The following is a 21,567-nucleotide window of genomic DNA, read 5'->3' as shown; positions in this document are numbered from 1 at the left end:
ATGCAGAAGTGTTTCTGAGAGAGATGAAGTGTGCTGCAGCTGCCACTGTGTAGCACAGTATTTTATGGTTGTCCATGGAAGATGTAGTGTCCTTGTTTTTTATGAGCGTAGATGACTATTTTATTGAATATGTGACACCAACCACGGTCACTCTACTCTCATCACAACTCTGTCCTTCACTGGAAAACAGGGACACAACACAGGCATGGACTCAGGGACACACAGACACACACAAACTCAAAAATCAGCCTCTTTTAATGAAAATCCCTTAATACACTGTTACACCCCGGCCTAGGCAACCGGAGTGCAACACGAAAAAAGTAAAAATAAAGAAAAAAAAACACACACAAAAAACCCCACTAAAGCTCACCACCAAAATCCCGAAACGAAAGTATCGACAAATCTATTTACAACAAACTATTTATTTACAACAAAACACCAAACTATTTACAACACGGGGGAGATCGCGACCATGACACACTGAAACACAGGGTTTAAATACCTAGAGGGAGCAATCAGGAAAATGGACAACAAGAGGGAAACACAGCTGGGGCAACTCAGAACTGACGAGACAGGGAAACGTAAACTGAAAAGACTAAGATAACACAGACTTTCAAAGTAAAACAGGAAACACATAACAGTCACGCCAAAAACAACACACTGACAACACCGAAACGTAACAGTTCCCCCCACCCAAAAATCAAACATTTAACACCAAGTGAAAAGTTTGATCCAGACAGACGAAGCCGATGAAGGCTGGAGCGGTCCCACTGACCCTCCAGCAGACGACAAAGGCTGGAGCGGTCCCACGGACCCTCCAGCGAAGGCGGATGAAGGCTGGAGCGGTCCCACGGACCCTCCAGCGACGACAAAGGCTGGGGCGGTCCCACGGACCCTCCCCTCAGCGAAGGCAGACGAAGCTGATGAAGGCTGGAGCGGTCCCACTGACCCTCCAGCAGACGACGAAGGCTGGAGCGGTCCCTCGGACCCTCCAGCGAAGGCGGATGAAGGCTGGAGCGGTCCCACCGACCCTCCAGCGACGACAAAGGCTGGGGCGGTCCCACGGACCCTCCAGCAGACGACGAAGGCTGGAGCGGTCCCTCGGACCCTCCAGCGAAGGCGGATGAAGGCTGGAGCGGTCCCTCGGACCCTCCAGTGGAGACGGACAGCTGAAGCGAAGGCAGACGAAGATGATGAAGGCTGGAGCGGTCCCACTGACCCTCCAGCAGACGACGAAGGCTGGAGCGGTCCCTCGGACCCTCCAGCGAAGGCGGATGAAGGCTGGAGCAGTCCCACGGACCCTCCAGCGAAGGCGGATGAAGGCTGGAGCGGTCCCACGGACCCCCCAGCGAAGGCAATCCCGGACGAGCCCCCATATGTTACACCCCGGCCTAGGCAACCGGAGTGCAACACGAAAAAAGTAAAAATAAAGAAAAAAAAACACACACAAAAAACCCCACTAAAGCTCACCACCAAAATCCCGAAACGAAAGTATCGACAAATCTATTTACAACAAACTATTTATTTACAACAAAACACCAAACTATTTACAACACGGGGGAGATCGCGACCATGACACACTGAAACACAGGGTTTAAATACCTAGAGGGAGCAATCAGGAAAATGGACAACAAGAGGGAAACACAGCTGGGGCAACTCAGAACTGACGAGACAGGGAAACGTAAACTGAAAAGACTAAGATAACACAGACTTTCAAAGTAAAACAGGAAACACATAACAGTCACGCCAAAAACAACACACTGACAACACCGAAACGTAACAACACGTATTTTTTATACACACGAAAGTCATGCAAATTAATGGTTCTTTTCGTTTCTCAATTATGCATGTGTTCTGTGACTGTTCCTAAGACCATTCACTTACAAAACATGCCCACACACACAAAAACGCATGTACAGCACACATACACACAGTTTGTAGTCCATGATAAAAGCAGAAAAAATTGTGGAAAACCAAAATCAGAAGAACACAAGCTGAAAAATGTTTACTCAACTCAAATTTATGATAACTGGGTATCAAAGATTTTAGGAATAAATACGCAACAGTAGGAAAATATACTGAAATAAGACCATAATGCAATTAGCAATGTCTTTCCAAAATTAGCTGCTGTTAATGGAGCCAAATAAGTTAAAACACACTGATAAGCACATCAGTGTGTGTGTGTCAAATTTGACTGAAGTTGCATGTGTAACATTAGGCCCTGCAGTCACCGTCACACACTCATTAGTGAGAGTACAATTCTCATCAATCATCCTTCCCTACTTCTACGTAAGGAGTGATCATTTCTCTCAGCCACTGGTACATAGAGACATTATGAAACACACATGCTCATATTTGTCACAAACTATGGGTGAAGAGGAAAAAATGGGTCAGCAGCCTGTTGCTTGAAGGGGTCCCATGTGACAGCTGTTTCAGTTAATGGATTTTTAGAAGTCTAACCAAGCCAATGCAAGATGAAGCACAGTGACCCGACTTTAAAAATTTCCTCTCCTTCCCTTGCTAACTTCCATTTACTCCTGTTATACCTCATTAGGCTGTCATTTATCAATAGCTTAACATAAAAAAGTTGTGTAATGTCTGAAACAAAGGAATTAAGTACAGAAGTATTCCTTCAGTTATAGCAGAATAACAATGAGAAAAAGTATATTCTGTCTGAGGTTATGCAAGTCTGTGAGTGACTCTAAATAGATAATGATCATCTTTACAAAAACGTCTTACCACATTGGCTTTCCAGAATGTTAAAAGTACAATGCTTAAAAAAATCTAACTCCTGGAAATGTTGAAGCACAAATGTACAAGCACAGATATATTTTTGTCCAAACTGAGTTAAGCATCAAATTTGATCTTTTACCTTACTCAAAGTAAAAGCATTATTCCCCCAAATACATCCACACAATTTTCTGCAGAATTTTGACACCTGTAATTTAAATAAAATTCAATAGTTCCCTTTTATTAAAATATATTCATGTTGTTAACCCAACCTAATGATCTCGTTCAGATTAGATTGGTTTAATGCACAACGCATGCACAAAGAGTTTTGTTATTCACTGACTTCTGGCCGCTGAATCAAAACAATGAATATGGTGACTAAGTGATCTGTATTGCAAGTTCATGTTATCAGATCATAATTTATTCTAATCATTACACAATGTAGTGTCAAGGTTGGCATTTATGTATCGCTGTAATCAATGCAATGCATGGATCCAGTACATTTACATTAACTTTAAATTTCATTGCTGATTATGTCCTTGTAGAGGCTGCCTTCATTTTTTTCAACAGAATTCATTTTGATTTAATGAAAAGTGAAACAATATTAATGAGCAGGGTAATTAACATGTTAGTATGTGTTTATGTTTTAATTAACTGGATTGGAACATATATTTTCCCTGTCATCTTCTTATTGATGGGAAAACTGCTTTGAGGAGAATGTGGCAGACATCCAAGGAGAAACAACCCTAATAAATCAATGTATTGCTAATGTTACTGCTCATGAAGCAAATGGATTGAGATGTCACTGTGCTAAGGAGGTGCAGATAAAAAAGTTAGGTATGGTAATGGAAAACAGAAGAATTAGTCATGTATGACAACCCACGTGGACTAGGTGCTATTGAGTATAAAATCCCTGTACAACAAGCTGCACTTAGATTCAGAAGGCAGTGTGCTACTTTTCCATGCAAGTTAAAGGTACTTCATTTAGGACACTCTGTTTTGAAGCTCTGATATTACAAGAAAATCATTTTTGAGTCATACCTTGGAATTTTTTTAAAGATCAAAACATTTCATTTCTCCTGCTGCAGGATTACCATTTCAGACCATATCATTTGATACCTTTATTGGCACAGTATAGTGAGCATTACTTTGTGGAGCTTTCTATCTTACCTTGTATAGTAAAGGTATTTTGCCAAGTTTGACAACAGCAATCTGGTTGGTGAGGTTCAGGGTCTCTTTGGCTCTTCTTAGGTCATCGACACTGCCATACTGGATGTCCACCACCTCACCCTGGTGATGAAAAACAAGCAGAACATCAGGGATCTACGATACTAAATTAATATTAAAAACTCTGATCGTTTATTAATATGTTTGAGGGTAACACCACCCAGATTTTACGTAGCATTTATGTATTTATATGCCAAGTCAACTGGAAGCTCACTGAATAATTAATAATTCCTGCATGGCCTTACTCTGGATATCAGATCTTTATATTTACTGTCTAAAAGTGAGATGCTGACATTGGCTTCTCATTAGGACAATATTAAATGACTTTCAGTTTTAAGCTTGTTGAGGACCCCCCACCCCTCCAAAAAAAACAACAACAAACAAACAAAAAAAAAACAGATAGACGTCAATTAATAACCAACGTGCATGCCCAGAATTTACTATATAGAATATTACTACCAAAGAATCTGTTGACTTTGCAGCATCCCGAAATCACTTTGACGAAGTGTCTTTGTATCTGTATGTGAGTGTGTGCGTGCATGCATGTGTGTGTGTGTGCGCATGTGTACTTTTGTCTCCATGCATGTCTGGGTAACTGAGCAACTGTTATCACCTCCCAAATTAAAGTGACCTAGAAGCTGTTGAGGAAAGTCAAAGCATTACTTTTTTGGGGTCTCTCTCTCTCTCTCTCTTAGTCTCTCTCTTTTACCCTACTCCACCCATCGCTACTTCCTCACCTGGGCCTGATTCATTTTTCATGTGGCCTGGGGGCGAGTGTAACACGATGCTGCAGTAGGGTGAATGTGAGTGAGGGGTAGAGAGTGCCCGACTGTGTGAATGCGAGAAAGTGAGAGAGAACACATCTTTTTGCATCAGGGGACCCCAGTACATGAGAGCGCGAGAGATTTATCACTCCTGCCTGAATTTGCATTATAAAAGTCTTCCATTTAAACCGAAAGCCATGGAACAGTACAAGACACAGCAAATTGTAATACAGAAAAATTCTATACGGATTGAGATGGCACTGCTTAAACTAGACCAATCTCCTTTTCCTCTCTACCTTTATTCTTTCATTTCATCTTGACAAGGTAATAAAATTAAAGATGTAAGTGTCCTCTGTCTGGCTGAAGCAGTGAGCATCTTTCCCCTGTTAAGGTAATCATTTTTTAACCTCTTTTTTTAAACATCTTTCCTTTCAACCTAGCCTGTCAGTCAAACCAGGTTTTGGTTGACCAATATATATCCAGTATCTTATCCTAAATCTGTTCTGTATGTATTTTTAAGTGCAGGCTTGTCATGCATGCAAATTTCTTTTTTGAATGAGAAGAAAATAAATGTGAATATTTACCTAACTATCATTCAATCAGGAATTAATTTATGTCTTTGCTAAAACGAGCATTCTCACAATCTTATACTTTAGGATCTTAGGTGTGAGTGGACCCAGTGTATGTAAAATTAATATAAAATTAAATGCAATGATGGGCAAAGTTTAGTATGTGGATTGTCTAGTTATGGTACAATGTTCTCCAGGGAAACTCTACATCCTGGTGTCCATGCAAATGTTACTGTCCAACATGCTGCAGCAATCGTTTCAGACCTCCAGCCTAAGAAATGACTCGAGGAACAGCACACGGACCCAAAGGCTTTGATTGACAGAGTCCAAATGTGAGGATCCTTTGACTGAGTCCCAAATGATGCCCTGCCAATGTCCTTGTGCTGAACAACATAGAGAATACCCCACAAAGACTTTCAGCCCCGTCCGGATGTTCAGAGCTGTTTTCAGAGGAGAGGCACTTCTACAACATTAGGTAAAAATGTGGCTGTGGCTGATTATAGGGATTTAATATATAAGAATACTCTAATCTGCATGAAAATAAGCACAAAGCAAGGAAGAATATGGACTACATAAAAAAACAATAATTGCAATAATTTTATATCTCAGTCTCTGTTTCTAAATGCATACAGCATATGAAGAAAGAAGAAATGATGACGTGAATTAGACCAGTCATACAAGGAAAAGAAAGACGATTAAGGTTTGTTTCTTTCTTTTGTAGTCTGCTGATTAAAGCCTGCACATACTTTGCAATTAAGTCTCATCACGTCAAGTGGAAACCGTACCTTCATACAGGCATTATGTCAGACAGCATGAGGGGACAGGTTGAAAGAAGGCCTGCCTGAGACAGACAATTGTGTGTCTGGCATTAATGCAATTTAGGAAAATTTACTATTATACATTTATTTGTAGAAGTGGCCTGACTGGATCTTAAAAAATTCTTGGGTCTGGATATTTCTTCATATGTTATAGTACATGGATACATGTTGCAGGAAGGCAACTAAACTTTGTATAAGAAGTCGTCCTGATTTCTATGAGGATTTATGTTCCTAGAAAAAAAATTGTATAGGAAAGATATGTAAGCTAAAGTATAGTTAATTAGTTACAAATGCAGAATCTCAACTGCAAAAGGATTCATTTCTTTCTTTTTTTTTTTAGATTTAACACACACACACACACACACACACACACACACACACACACACACACACACACACACACACACACACACACACACACACACACACACACACACACACACACACAGGGAGTGCAGAATTATTAGGCAAGTTGTATTTTTGAGGAATAATTTTATTATTGAACAACAACCATGTTCTCAATGAACCCAAAAAACTCATTAATATCAAAGCTGAATGTTTCTGGAAGTAGTTTTTAGTTTGTTTTTAGTTTTAGCTATTTTAGGGGGATATCTGTGTGTGCAGGTGACTATTACTGTGCATAATTATTAGGCAACTTAACAAAAAACAAATATATACCCATTTCAATGATTTATTTTTACCAGTGAAACCAATATAACATCTCCACATTCACAAATATACATTTCTGACATTCAAAAACAAAACAAAAACAAATCAGTGACCAATATAGCCACCTTTCTTTGCAAGGACACTCAAAAGCCTGCCATCCATGGATTCTGTCAGTGTTTTGATCTGTTCACCATCAACATTGCGTGCAGCAGCAACCACAGCCTCCCAGACACTGTTCAGAGAGGTGTACTGTTTTCCCTCCTTGTAAATCTGACATTTGATGATGGACCACAGGTTCTCAATGGGGTTCAGATCAGGTGAACAAGGAGGCCATGTCATTAGTTTTTCTTCTTTTATACCCTTTCTTGCCAGCCACGCTGTGGAGTACTTGGACGCGTGTGATGGAGCATTGTCCTGCATGAAAATCATGTTTTTCTTGAAGGATGCAGACTTCTTCCTGTGCCACTGCTTGAAGAAGGTGTCTTCCAGAAACTGGCAGTAGGACTGGGAGTTGAGCTTGACTCCATCCTCAACCCAAAAAGGCCCCACAAGCTCATCTTTAATGATACCAGCCCAAACCAGTACTCCACCTCCACCTTGCTGGCGTCTGAGTCGGACTGGAGCTCTCTGCCCTTTACCAATCCAGCCACGGGCCCGTCCATCTGGCCCATCAAGACTCACTCTCATTTCATCAGTCCATAAAACCTTAGAAAAACCAGTCTTGAGATATTTCTTGGCCCAGTCTTGACGTTTCAGCTTGTGTGTCTTGTTCAGTGGTGGTCGTCTTTCAGCCTTTCTTACCTTGGCCATGTCTCTGAGTATTGCACACCTTGTGCTTTTGGGCACTCCAGTGATGTTGCAGCTCTGAAATATGGCCAAACTGGTGGCAAGTGGCATCTTGGCAGCTGCACGCTTGACTTTTCTCAGTTCATGGGCAGTTATTTTGCGCCTTGGTTTTTCCACACGCTTCTTGCGACCCTGTTGACTATTTTGAATGAAATGCTTGATTGTTCGATGATCACGCTTCAGAAGCTTTGCAATTTTGAGACTGCTGCATCCCTCTGCAAGATATCTCACTATTTTTGACTTTTCTGAGCCTGTCAAGTCCTTCTTTTGACCCATTTTGCAAAAGGAAAGGACGTTGCCTAATAATTATGCACACCTGATATAGGGTGTTGATGTCATTAGACCACACCCCTTCTCATTACAGAGTTGCACATCACCTAATATGCTTAATTGGTAGTAGGCTTTCGAGCCTATACAGCTTGGAGTAAGACAACATGCATGAAGAGGATGATGTGGACAAAATACTCATTTGCCTAATAATTCTGCACTCCCTGTATGTATGTATGTATGTATGTATATATATATATATATATATATATATATATATATATATATATATATATATATATATATGTATGTATGTATGTATGTATATATATATATATATATATATATATATACATACATACATACATACATACATATAATTTTACTGTCTGTGTACTTTTAGAAGCACACATATGACATATTGTTAAGCTACTGTTAACACGTGCAACTTTTATAGTACTTTATTGTAATGGGGGTTGTTTGAATGCAAAGTCTTGCTTGTACTGGTATAGGCAAAGATAATGCTACAGCAACTAACAACGTGAGCCTTAAGCAACAAAAAATGTCATGTTTTTTCCTCACAGATGGAAGCCATATTCTATTAGTTTTTTAAAATGTAGGCATTTTTGCCATCAACTTAGCTGCTGTTCTTGCCAGTTTCCTCAAACATCTCTTGTAACAGCACCCTGAGAGGCCCCTCTGTGAAATTACAGTGTGTAAACCATCAACGTAGATACTTCACAAAGCTCAAGGTTTCACTGTTGGCAGGGGACAAATTATTTGACATGTTTTTCTGAAAAGAAATCTTTAAGAGGAACTAGACTCCTATCTGCATCTCCAGAACGAGCCATAGTGGGAGTCCTCTAGCAGCAGTTATGACCATCCCTATTAACCCACCATTGTCCTGTGGTCCAACGGCAGTATAGTAAATCAAGTGAGTCTGGTAGTAGCTGAAAGGTTGACTCCATTCTTCCTTCTGGTTCTGACAGCAGAAGGCCAAAAGTAGTTTCTCATAAAGGGCAATGTTTCATACATTATATCCTTACTCTTTCTAAACTCTCAAACGCCTCTAAATCTCAAGCAGTCTCAGTGGAGATGTCAGCTCTTGCCCCAGGGCATCTCACCCGGGGTTGGGTGTATCATTCTCCATCCTACCTGCATTAAGGTAAAGTTAATAAAGAAATATTAGATTCTTGCGTGTAGCTGTCATAGTCCACTTTATCTGCTTTGCTATGGCATCACTCCTCTTTATTAACAACGAGGTGTGAGCTACCATCCATTTATTCTTTTTATAAACTGCACTAGGTGTTTTTGCATTCTCTTCTCTCATTACTTTTCCCCAAACTTTAACTTTTAAAAGAAAGTTTCTTCAAACCTCTGACAGCCTCTCTGTTTAGAAAGTGGTTTAGGAAGAAACGATTTTCACATTTTGTTGAATTTTCCACTTTGAGACACACCTAACCTTCCCCAATCAAAGAATGACTTCAAACGCATGTAAATCACTGAGTTAAAACAATGATGATGAAGCACTTTTAAAATTTGTGAAATTGTAAAGAAAACACTACTAGTTGCAGTCAAAGGAGCTTGCAAAGAAAAGCGTCTTTAAGTTACTTGAAGACGTCTTCAAGTAACTTAAAGACGCTTTTCTTTGCAAGCTCCTTTGACTACGATGACCTGGATGACTGAGAACCTTCACAGACACTACTAGTAGCGCCGTACCTCAAAAGTCTGATTGATGATTAAGGCTGCGCTGGCTTCAATCTTTACAGCCATCACCTTCAATTTAGCTACTTTATAAAGGACAGACATGATCACACTTGAAACATTTCTTTTTTTGAGACCTTGAGTAATACTGTACATTTATGTATCTATGTACAGCCCCTAACTGCATGCACGTGTCCCTTGGTCAGAGTTCAGTAGGCAATGGACCATGGCAGTGCTGCCTGAGAATACAGAATAGCCATTTATAAAGCTTTCTGGGAGCAAATGCATTCCTGGATCTCCAGTTACTCCAGTAATTCATTATATAGTGTATGTTTGTATCCTTATGTGTATAACTGACAATGGAAAGGAAAATTCATACAAATGACAAAAAAAAAAGGATGATAAAGTGAAAAGAGAAAAGGGAAAGCACCAGGACGAGTATTTTTTACTCTACCTGTGTTGAATTAGTCAGAATCTTTTCCCAACAGTCTATCCTTGGAAGGCTTAAAAGTGAGCTTTTATAAAGCATTAGCGAGCTTTTTTACAGTGTGATATTGAGTCACATAATTGAGCCTGTGGGTTTGCATAAAGTTTCTTTCAATACTGACGTTTGCTCAGCCGGTGGATTGGAAGTGAATTCAGTTTATCATATTCGATTAATAATTCATGTCAAGAAAACCTATTATTTAAAAAACTTTGGTCAAATTTTAACTTCATTTAAAACACAGACACACAAAACCCCTCATAAAAGCAGGTGGCCAGTATAACACTGCAGAAAAAGTAAGGCTCCATTTATGAATAAATGCTGGCATTTTTCTTATCCTTTCTTTAACAATTGGGTGTGATTTTTTTTATTTTTTTTTATTTATGTTAGTTACGTTCTTTCTCTCTCTCTCTCTCTTTTTTTTAAATAATTCCTGAATAGTATATCAGGAAAAGAAACAGTCCAGCAAGCTTTTTCTTATAGTTGATTAATTCCCTGTAAAATAAGATGAATTGGGCAATTTTAGAAACCATTATAAATCTATTGAATTTTCACATGATGTGGCTCTTAGAAACTAATCTACTGACTCCAGAGAGAACGTATATAAACAAGGCTTGTATTTATTTACTAGTAAATCAGGAAAGAGTAGAATCATATCCAGTTTACATGACAGCTACTTCAATTTTAAAGTAAAAAAAGTTTTAAAGCAGAGTTTAAAGATATTCAGACAAGCAAACTGACTGAAAATGTTTGATATTCAAGCAGCATAATGATGATCTAATTTGTTATTGGGGGGATAAGTAAACAGCACATAGAGCTTTAGGTAAAAAAATCAAGAATACATTTTACCTTTTATAGAAAAGCATTGCAAAAAACTGAAGTTCTTAGTTGTTCTTATGTTGGTCGATACTTTGTCTAACAACTTTTTTGCATGCTTGTCTTGCATGTTTTACTGTGTTCTTACAGCTGTGACCGAATGGCCCTGAAGCTCTACAGGGAGGCTGGTATCTTGCTTCACTTGATGGATAACATCCTCTGGTGAATGCGTGCTATACCAGAAGGATTTTCTGTTCTTCATGGATGTTCATGACACCTGGGACACTGCTATTGTATTTTCACTGTTCGGTCTATACGAGTCCTAGGGGTCCTGTGGCAACTGGGTCCCTCTCTCGTAGAGTTTCCCACATCTGTTGCCATTCTCTGTTATTACTTATTAAGTGAACAACCTCTTTTCCACTTAAAACAGTCCAGTGAACCACGCTGTGTAAACAACGCCCTTCACTGAAATACACTTTGCCTATAGCAACATAATGAACATGGTGATATCGTCTTCTTCTGTTACAGATCAAGAATTAATAATACAAGCTGCTGTTATTGTATTTTACTTTCAAATTTAACACAATAGTTGAACTTGTTAATTTTAAGAGCACACAGTCCAGCACCAGCAAAACAGGGCCACCAACAGCAGGACTTATTAGTCCAGTATACTTGCTCTGGGCCCAATCCATCCATCACAAATGCCATATTTAATTGTCTGAAAGCCATGTTTAGATCCTGCAAACCACCGCTTAATTCAAGGCAGCGTGCAGGAACAGAGCTAGGAAATAATAAAGTGATGGATGACTGTGACCCTCCTTTGGGTAGACTTCGACGAGTGGACAGCTGGATGGATCGAGTAAAGCGGAGAAAGGAGAACGAAGGGAGAGGAAGGGGGAGAAAAGAAGAAGAAAACTTGGTATTCAAAGAATCACTCCAACTTTTCATCTGCCCTCAGGCCGGGCAGGGGCTCAAGGGAATAACAAGCATCTCCTTCAACCCCTTTCTCTGTTCCCAGGATACAGAGAAGTAAAACTCTCTAAAAATAGTGTGACTGTATGCTTTGTGTATGCATGTCTGTGTGTCTTCTAGCTAGAGTGGGTGGACTACATACATAATGACTTCCATTAACCTTCACACTCTTGAAGGATGGTAAAAAGATTAACTGTGCACTGTGCATGACACAACTACTATGAAAACATTTTTTAAGATCTCTGCATTGAGTGTGTTGGTGTTATTGTATTGTACAAGTGTATTATTATCTTTCTAATGTGTATGTAATAATGTGTGTTAATGAGGTTATCTGAAAGAGGTGGCTTTGGACAGCCTTTAAGAAAATGTCCCTTTTGGTTCTATAAAAATACAGAAAAACAAAAGAAAAAAAAAAACATCTCGAGTATGACCCATTTTAAAGACTCTACTCCATTTTGTTCAGTTACCTGTGCAGATACAATATATAAATTTTTTCATTCAACAACATCATTTAAAGAAGTTAAAATTGGTATAAACAATGTATTCCAAAGCACATACAAAAATTAAATAAAGCTTAATAAAGACATTGTTGAGTAGAATTGGGGGGTTTTGGCCATCGACTGTCAATGAATCTGCCTTAATTTTCAATTTAATCTTGATGAGCTTTTTTGTTGTTTTTTTGTTTGTTTTTTGTCAAACTTAATTGGACTGCTTCATTTTTAGATTTGAACACTGCGCTATTCAGTCTAACAAATCAATTACTTGCATTTACCTGACGACAGCTAGTTATTCTGTCCACGTTCTATGCATTACCTCCCTAAAATCTGGGAGCTTTCTGCATTTCAAACAACCTGCTATTAGAAAAGCTGCTTAATATAACATATGTGTCCTTCTCGTTTAGACAGTTACAGTATATCAAATAAATCAAACAACAGTTCAACACTGAGCTTTGGTTAAACAAATTATCAGCATTAGAACCTAAAAGTTCTTGCCATGACCTTTGTTCATGACCATGGCTGGGGTTAGGAGTGAGAAAGACTAGGACCGGGTTCCAGCAACCAGAAAGGTTACACAGCCTTCGTTTCAAGAAATGTCAACATGACACAACACAGCACAACCATACCTGCACGCTTCCCATGGCAGAGTATGCAGCATAGGAGAACTGCTGCTTTGTCAGATCATTTGGCTCACGCTGGTCACAAGGGGTCCCGTTTGGCATGAAACACTGGTGGCTAGATCTGTCAGTGATGGTGTTGGGTGTGGAACCAGGCAGACTGAGCAGAACAGTGTGATTGGATAGGTGGACATCAGTTAAACCAAGTCCCACCCACTGTCTGTAAAGGTACCTGGCTCTTGACTCTTCACTGTCATCTGACAAGCTTGAAAAAGATCTAGAAAGAGTGGAGAAAGACTTGTTACTTTGGAGATAAACAGAAAGCAAGATCCCATTATTTCCCAGAACTGTTCATTGAAATGTATTTAGTTTTCCTAAACAAACTTACTTGATAAGTGATTGTGTTTGCTTAATAATGAATCATGAACAAATACTGTGAAAAGCTGTGAAATTATAATGACGTATTGCAAACTATCAAGCTGTAAAGAATCTATATTTCTCTGTAAAATTTAACAAAAACTGCTTTAAATGTTATCCTCCTTTTTACATTGTGCACCTCTGGACCACTTCCAGAAAAATTGCACTTATTTTTAGACATATAGTTTTTTTATCTTCACTCATTACCAGTTTAGCTCATGATATCTGGTTGCCTAAACTATTGTCTTCACACGACAAAAGTATTCCAGTTGAAGGGTTGATAATTTGATACATTGGAAAAGATCATGTGCAAATTACAGATGCACGTCTTCAAAGTGGGACCTCCAATTAATGATCTTGAGTTGGTGCAGCACTCCTCAAAGAGATGACCTACAATGGGAGACTGGCCAAATTTGAGTCAGACTGTTCTTGAAATGTTTTCTTCAGACAGAATTACTGTGAGATCATGGACCAGTAGAAAAATCTATTTTGTTAAAACTGAGTGAGGATTAAACAGGATGCCATTCCAAACATGATAAAAATCTATCAAACTGTCAGCAATTTCAGTTCCATTTGATACAATTTTATTTATACAGCACCAAATCACAAAAACAATTGCCTCAAGATGCTACCTGGAACATCAAATTTGTAATACCATAAAAATGTAGTCTGATAAACCCGTACAACTCTCAAGGAACTGACTGAAATCGTTTGTGCACAAGAACGAAAACTATGAATCTGTGAATATTTCCTTTTTTGTGCTTTTGAACTGGAGAAAAGGTATCAGCACGCAACATGAGCCTGCAGTCCTCTACGACTTTATATTTCACAGTTGGAAAGACATTCATGACCATAACATTCACATGGAGGCTTTTTTTAAATAAAGACCTTTCTTCAAAATTGTTCTTTAAACTAAAGTATTTGTTCACATAAAAACCCAACTCCATTAGGGAGTTCAACATTTGGAGAATTTGACTAACTGAGCTTCATTATTTTTTTTATCAATTAATAAAGCAGATCTTTTTTGTATGTACTTCTTCTATTTGGCTGAGTTCTTTGAAGCATTTCTTACACCCAGACTCCTTACAGGAGCTGTCAGTCTGTCATTTCCGTTTTCCTAATTGCAGGAAAGAGATGTCAATAAAACTTGATCCGTTGGCCTTATTTGAGTCTTCTCTTCAGGTTTGTTTGGTTCCTGATGTTTACTCTCTTTATTGTTCTGACTCTGAGAGGTCTGGACTCTAAAGTTCAGCAATAAAGACATTTCCAGATTGGACTGGCTGGTATTTCATCCTCATGCTGAAGAAACATTTTTCAGCACTGAACAAAAGCTGGTTACAAACATACAAAATATCTATCTATCTACATTTCTTTTTTGGCTTGAGTGATGCTAAATAATATAAGAATAACGTATGGATAACCTTGATAAAGATGGGCCACATATCTGTTTTGTCTATCTGTAAGTAGGAGGGAAACATTTATGTATGCCTGCAGAATGTGCTTGTGTGTTTAGTGTGTGTGATATCTATATCAGTCTCAGCAGCAGATGGCCCAAACACACAATTGTGCCATTCTCTAGTCAGCAGGCCACGTCACATAGCTCGCCAGGAGCAGCAGCAGGAGGCATTGTGTGTGTTGCTGTGTTAGTTTGTGTTTTCTTGTGTATGTGTGTGGAAGACCTGCATCTATAATCCAAGCTGTTGGAAGGGCTCCCTGTGGTTTGGGACACATGCCCAATTCTAACGATACGTCATGTCTCAAGTGACTTGAGTGTGTCTGTGTTTGCTTGTATGTGTCAATCTACACAGCTGTGTTGAAACGACATCTTACTGCTTACCTACCAAACACAATTTTTCAGAACACATTGATCTGTCTTTAAATTTAAAAGCCAAATTCAGATCCTTTAGTAAAAGTAGCATTTTTAGCTAGCATTATGAAACGAGTCAGAACTTCTGTTTTCAGCTAACTTGTGAAACAAAGGGTCCTAAATGTCCTACATGCATATTAATTTTGGGATACAAATAAGAGCATAAACCTAATTAGCATCATCTGGCTCTGGTGTTTCACCTGTGTCTACACACAACATAAGCTGTAAGGCCACACGAAAGCAATTAGCTAATCACATCAGCCGCGGAAGCAATATTATAACTATAGCTCATAAACCATCCATCCATGTTAATACTCCAACATAAGCTGCCACAGCTAATTTTATTGCAGGCAAACCTGGACTTTTGCTTGTGTTTTCAGGTTTGGCTGGGTAAAAATTTATATATGCTATGTGTCAACACATTGTTCTTATCTTGTTAGCTTACAGTAACATCTAAAATCATACCAACTAGTCAGACAAAGGTGGTTGCCAACTAAGTTGACCCAGGGTTTCTGAATCATGCACATTCACACGAAAAGGGTAGCAGTGCCCTCTTTTAAGATAATTGTGAAGGTGTATAGAACAATAAAATTGTCTTAAAATGATTTAAAAAATTAATGATGTAATGAAGCAACACTGTCTTACAGCAGCGGTCCCCAACCCCCGGGCCTCGGACCGGTACCGGCCGCGAGAGTTGAGGCTCAGGTGTGAAATGTATGGTCTTCAGGGTTTTTATCGGTTTTCAGCGTTATTTTGTTATTGTTTTTATTGTTAACTCGGTTTTCCTGGGTCTTTTCACGTGTGTTATGAATAAATCTTCTTTTTTCGGTACCGGTTACTAGTTTTATTTTGTTGTATTTATCCGCGACACCTTAAAGGCCGGTCCGTGAAAATATTGTCGGGCATAAACCGGTCCGTGGCACAAAAAAGGTTGAGGACCGCTGTCTTACAGACCTTCATAACACTAAAATCCCAGGGTTGTCTTCAGGGTTAACCTGAAGACAAACAAGCGAATATATAATGTGTCATTCCCAAAGGACACTGGTCACTTGGTGCAGCGGGCCACATTACCATTTTGTGATATAATTTATTAAAACTTTAATGGAGCCATGTTTGAGACTCCAGTAAAACTGTCATTTCAGAAGGTTACTACCCCATCAATATCATGTGAAGATGTGTCCTGTTTAAGCCAGATGGCTCTTCTTCCTCTTCTTGACATTTTCTTCCAACTAATAGGATTGAGCATGGATATCGTGTACAATATCTGTATTTATTTTATGGCAAATAATTCTAAAAGGCTGTTCAGAAACTTCAAAAAACAAGAAAATCTGTGTTATTTTCATGCTGTGTAACCTTTCCTACGCCTGCAGAGATACTCTGATTGTTTTGAAGTGTTAATATGGCCGCATTTGAGGGCTGGCAAATATCTTTATCTGATGAGTGGATTGAATCCTTTCCTCTGAAGCCGCTCTACCCCACAGAGATTGATGAAAAACTGTTTATTCAAACTTCAGCGAGCTGCAATTGTTTCATGAAAGGCTTTTTTTTTTAATGTTTCATATCTCGTCTCTTCTAAAGCATCTGCGCTTTAATTAATTCTTTATTCACAATATCACTGACAAATGGGGTGAGGAAGAGAAATGTCTCTTCATCCTGATTTGAAATAACAGTTCAAAGTCTGGTCCCAAACTCCCAAGCTTAAATTTCTATGCAAGTCAAAAGCTTTTCTATTATTAAAGATGGAAAATGGCAATGCTTCTTCAAAGCCAGTTTTTAGCATCTATGCACCATCTCCTTTCAAACAGAGCCAGACAAATTAACTTTGGCAAAGAATACATTTATGGTCTTATTTTGATTTGTGTTTTTATTGAATGCTTTATGTTTGCTATAATGGTAATATGTAAGAGCTATTAGCATGAGAGCAGGCAGATAAATCACATGTTTCGCCCATGCATATTGCATATATAATTGCCTCTGTGGGAGCTCGATGTGCTTTCTTGGGCCAAGCAGACTTGGGATATGAGCTGCTGTTGCCTCTGCTGGCAGCTGCTGAGGATAATATATTCCTGTAGAGCACAATCATTTTAATAGCTCATCCATTTGTTGAGGAGACAATTGATTTTCTCTGTTTCCACACACGTTAGTCACATTTGATTTCTCTCGTCCCATTTGCATTTGTCACATTTTAAGAGCATGGCGCCTGTGCTCAGGCTCCATGATAGGAAATCTTTATTCAGGTGCCAGGGCTAGTGTTAAGGTGGAATGCAAGTGATGATAGAGGCTGCCAATAAAGACGACTCCACTCATCACTGGCACTTTTACGCACATCAAGTAAGGATGGAGAAATTAGCAAAGCACATCAGAGAGACAGCAGAGAGTTAAATCACTGATCCAGGGACAGTGAATTCTGTGGCTACGTTGAAAAGATGATTTGAAACATTTTCAAATATTTCTAGTCTGATAGATCTAATTCAGTGCTAAATAAACTAATATCATAATATTCTATTATTTTCTAGAGTCAGCCCTCATTTATTATGCTCCTGAGGATTGAACAATAACTCTAAAGGTCTTTCAACATTTTACTTTAGCCATTGGCTGCTTTTTCATTTTCAGTCCAGTCCTTGAATCTAACAGTTTACATGGTAATGTCTGTCTATGAATCTGTCAAACTACCACTGATATGTGACGCTTTGTTGCTTCACAGACCTGTCTGTTGGAAATGAGCAGCAGAGATGAAGCATTTCCAGTACTTGGTGGTAGACTCTAGCTTCTGTTGCTCTTGTGCTTAGAGCTTGTTCCAGTTCTGCCATGATTAGTGCATCTGTAATGTCTTTCACCCCAGCTTTGTCCAGCCATTAGGTAAAACACAAATTTCTGTGGTTTGACAAGGATTTTTGTTTTTGGTCAATTATTTCTTTCGTGTAACAATGCTGATTGGCAATTGGATGGCAATGCAACTACGAGTCCAACACGTCAGTGATGGATGAAGGCACAGTTCCAAGAGAAGCTGTCTTTGAATACAGCAGCAGTTAGAGGACCGCTTCTCACTGAATGTAAAATAGGTCCAGTGGTAATGCGCTCAGCTACACTGCTGAATAGTAATGCACACATGCGGACAGCGCATACACTGTACAATTAACCTTTCACATCCCTGAACAAAATATTACATTTTGCTCTTTGAGTCCTGGTAATAAGGGCTGTCAAGAGATTAGAAAGAGGGAAATTGAGAAAAAGAGGAAAAACAGTTTAGTTTTAACCACTCACAGCCATCATGATCCTGGTTTATACAAATCTAATAATGTATTGGGATTTGGACATTTCCTAATTAATTAATTTAACCCCACCCTTTGACTTTCACAAATCTAATTTATACAGTATTATGGTAATAAAATTCAGTCAATTCAGTGTTGCCACAAAAAAAAGATGTATCTCCATCAGGATTTCATATCAATAAGTTAAAACAAACCAAAGAAATACATCAAATAAACAGTGAAAGGAAAAAACTTGGTCAGTTTTTAGTGCTCATTTATAAAAAAGACGAATAAATAAAATTTCCACTCAGCCTGTGGGTGGTCTTTATCTTTCAGGCGTGGGTCCCCTATCAGAGACTTCAAGCTCAAGGGTCTTGCACAGTGTCTTTGCTGTTTCTAGGACTACATGTATACATATATATAGATATTTGTCTGACTAGTTGGTGTGTGTACATATATATATATATGCCTGCCATCAGCTGAAAAACTGATGTACAAATTGCTGTCTATACAAGTAAAACCAAAACCAAAACAAAAAAAGCTACTGACAGACATCCATGGGACCTCAATTGCAAAAGGATAAAAATACTTTTATTTGGTGGCAGGAAATGTTTAGTTTATCTAACAAGTTGCAGATTCTAATTTGAAAGATATGGGGCTATAGAAGCCATTTGCTTGTTCAAGCAAACACATTCTTATCAATTGCCTCACTCTTTAGGTCTAAACATTTTTTTTTAGATATGGCTGTTTTGCCAACCTGATTCATTGTTCTTGTTTATTAAAAGAAAAAAGAAAAAAAAAAACAGTGATAGGTGAATGCCAAACTTTAAAGGGATGATCTTATCGTACCACTTTGCATTTTGATGGTAGGAAATGTCCACATTACATTTTTTTGAAGCCGAAAGTAGGATAAACATAGTTGCTTATAATATGCACACTGAAATAACTTCACAGGACAATTGCAAGAATTAGAGCTAAATCTCATTGTTACATTTGCCACCAAATTCCATGCTTAAATATTGGTGACTTTGAGTTACAGTGTTAGTGGATAGGGTTGCAACATCTATTAAAATATATTTGAATATGACAACCATTTCTTTGTAACTCTAACTTTCTCTGTCATTGCTTCTATCAAATTTTAAAATAGCCTAACTCACGGCACACCTGTATGTATCTGTTTTTCATGACAGTCATTTTGTAATGCAGTGATAGTAAAATAGTGATTCTGCATATCGCCATAGTAATTTTGGTGCATGGGATGTACAAAAGTAGAAGACGAAGTTACTAAAGTAGCTCATACCGTTGTTGAATCCAGCAACCGATAGGCCAGAGGTGGCAAATGAGCAATCAGCAGAATCTCTTCTTGTGATTGTGTGACATTGATGGGAATGATGGGTTTTTTTTTCCTTACACAGTTTGCACGATTCTATGCATATTTGTATGCAGGTCAAATGACCTGATTACAGTTCAATCCAATAAAGTGCAATGTAATACAATACAAGTCGTATAAATTTTATTCAATTTTATTCATATAAAATCAGTTTACAACAGCAGTCCAGGTTCACAGTCTTGTAAGGTTAAGCCCTAACAATATTTGAGAGTGGGGACACCAATAAAACGCGCAAGAAAGACATTTAGCCACAAAATAAGACAAAATATTTTTTCTAGCTGAGTGTGTGTGTGTGTGTGTGTGTATGTGTGTTTATCAAGGAATGTATTTGATAATCAGAATGAAAAGCCACTATAATGTCTCCTATGGACCCAGAGGCACACAGAGAAAGACCCAGGAGATCCTTAATGTTCCGCAGACCCATAAGAATACAGAAGACCCGAGGACACACATCCCGACGATAACTGCATGCCCAGCCCAGCGGAAGGAGGAGGGATGCACCAGATGCAGTCCTTGCGGCCAAAGGGTAAGAGCCCAAGAGCACAAGATGCAACAGGCAGCCTACCCCACCAAGGGAGTTGGGCACCAAGGCCCCAGGAGCCGAAGAGCCGAAGAACCCCCATCCTCCACAACCATGTCCCACAGGGACCAAGGCTCAGCAAGCCTGACACTTTGACTAAGCTATACATATACAGACGCCCACACACACACACACACACACACACACACACACACACACACACACACACACACACACACACACACACACACACACAAGCCATTCACTCACACATTTCCATACAACAATGACACAAAGAGTCTAATAGGGCCGAACATTAGCCCACGTGACTCTGCATTTTTGCATTTTGAAAGTTTTTCTGATTTCTTCCAGATTTTTGTCAACTCTTACAAACAGATTGAGCAGGCTCATGTTGCTAGACAGCATAGAGACACTTACGGACAGTACAATCTCAAATTCATCAAGAAAGCCAAATCCCAATCATTACACTATTTGTCATTGTATCAGCAGATACTGTCAGTACACTTGAGTCCAATAACTTACTAGCTTCTGTTTACATTAATGTCTATAACCTGATGTTTTTACAGTGTGCATGTCACATATGAACACATGCATAGGCTGCTTTCAAATGCTATGAGTTGTTCTTTCTGTACAATGTTGCCCAGTTTAAGCAAAAACTATTTTGGAATCTACTTAAGAATAATAGCACCAACTGAAAGGAGGACAGTTTTTTCTTCAGACAGTGCTTTAGTTCTGTATAAACAAAATCAATCTCTCCTCCTCCCTCACTTTCTCTCGCTTCATTTACCAGGTCATGGTGGATCTCTAGCTGTGTGTTAATTGGCCCAGCTCGATGTGTTGGCAATGATTATTAACCCTTCAGAAGATCCCAGTGGGATGGCTTTGAATGCTGAATACAATCACACTCTTAATACCTTGCTCACTCTACCATGTTCTTCTTGCTCATTAGCTTCTTCATCTCTGCTTCATATGCTTCCTTTTTTCCATTCCAATAGTCTTTGCTCATTTTATTTTTTCTCTATACTTCTACGACTGTGATTTTCCCGCTCCTTTCATGTCAGTTCACATGCGTTCTCTCAAGTGTTGTCGTTCATTATTTCCCACCTCTCAGTCCCTTTTAT

General features: G+C 38.9%; 1 protein-coding gene across 1 annotated transcript in view; it reads right to left on the bottom strand.

The window, feature by feature from the left end:
- naaladl2 (N-acetylated alpha-linked acidic dipeptidase like 2) overlaps nt 1-21,567 on the bottom strand; it is a gene marked incomplete at its 3' end in the record, with an annotated part of 348,164 nt that overhangs the window by 285,253 nt on the left and 41,344 nt on the right. The window contains exons 4-5 of the mRNA XM_080877950.1: nt 12,990-13,257; nt 3,901-4,020 (exon numbers count right to left, since the gene is read on the bottom strand). Of these exons, the coding sequence (XP_080734076.1) occupies nt 3,901-4,020; nt 12,990-13,257 (388 nt within the window). The remainder of the gene's footprint in view (nt 1-3,900; nt 4,021-12,989; nt 13,258-21,567) is intronic.

Source organism: Rhamphochromis sp. 'chilingali' (assembly GCF_963969265.1).
Source record: "Rhamphochromis sp. 'chilingali' genome assembly, chromosome: 3".
Classification (NCBI taxonomy): Eukaryota; Metazoa; Chordata; class Actinopteri; order Cichliformes; family Cichlidae; genus Rhamphochromis; species Rhamphochromis sp. 'chilingali'.
The sequence above is the reverse complement of the archived record's forward strand: the minus strand, read 5'-3'. Positions and strand labels throughout refer to the sequence as shown.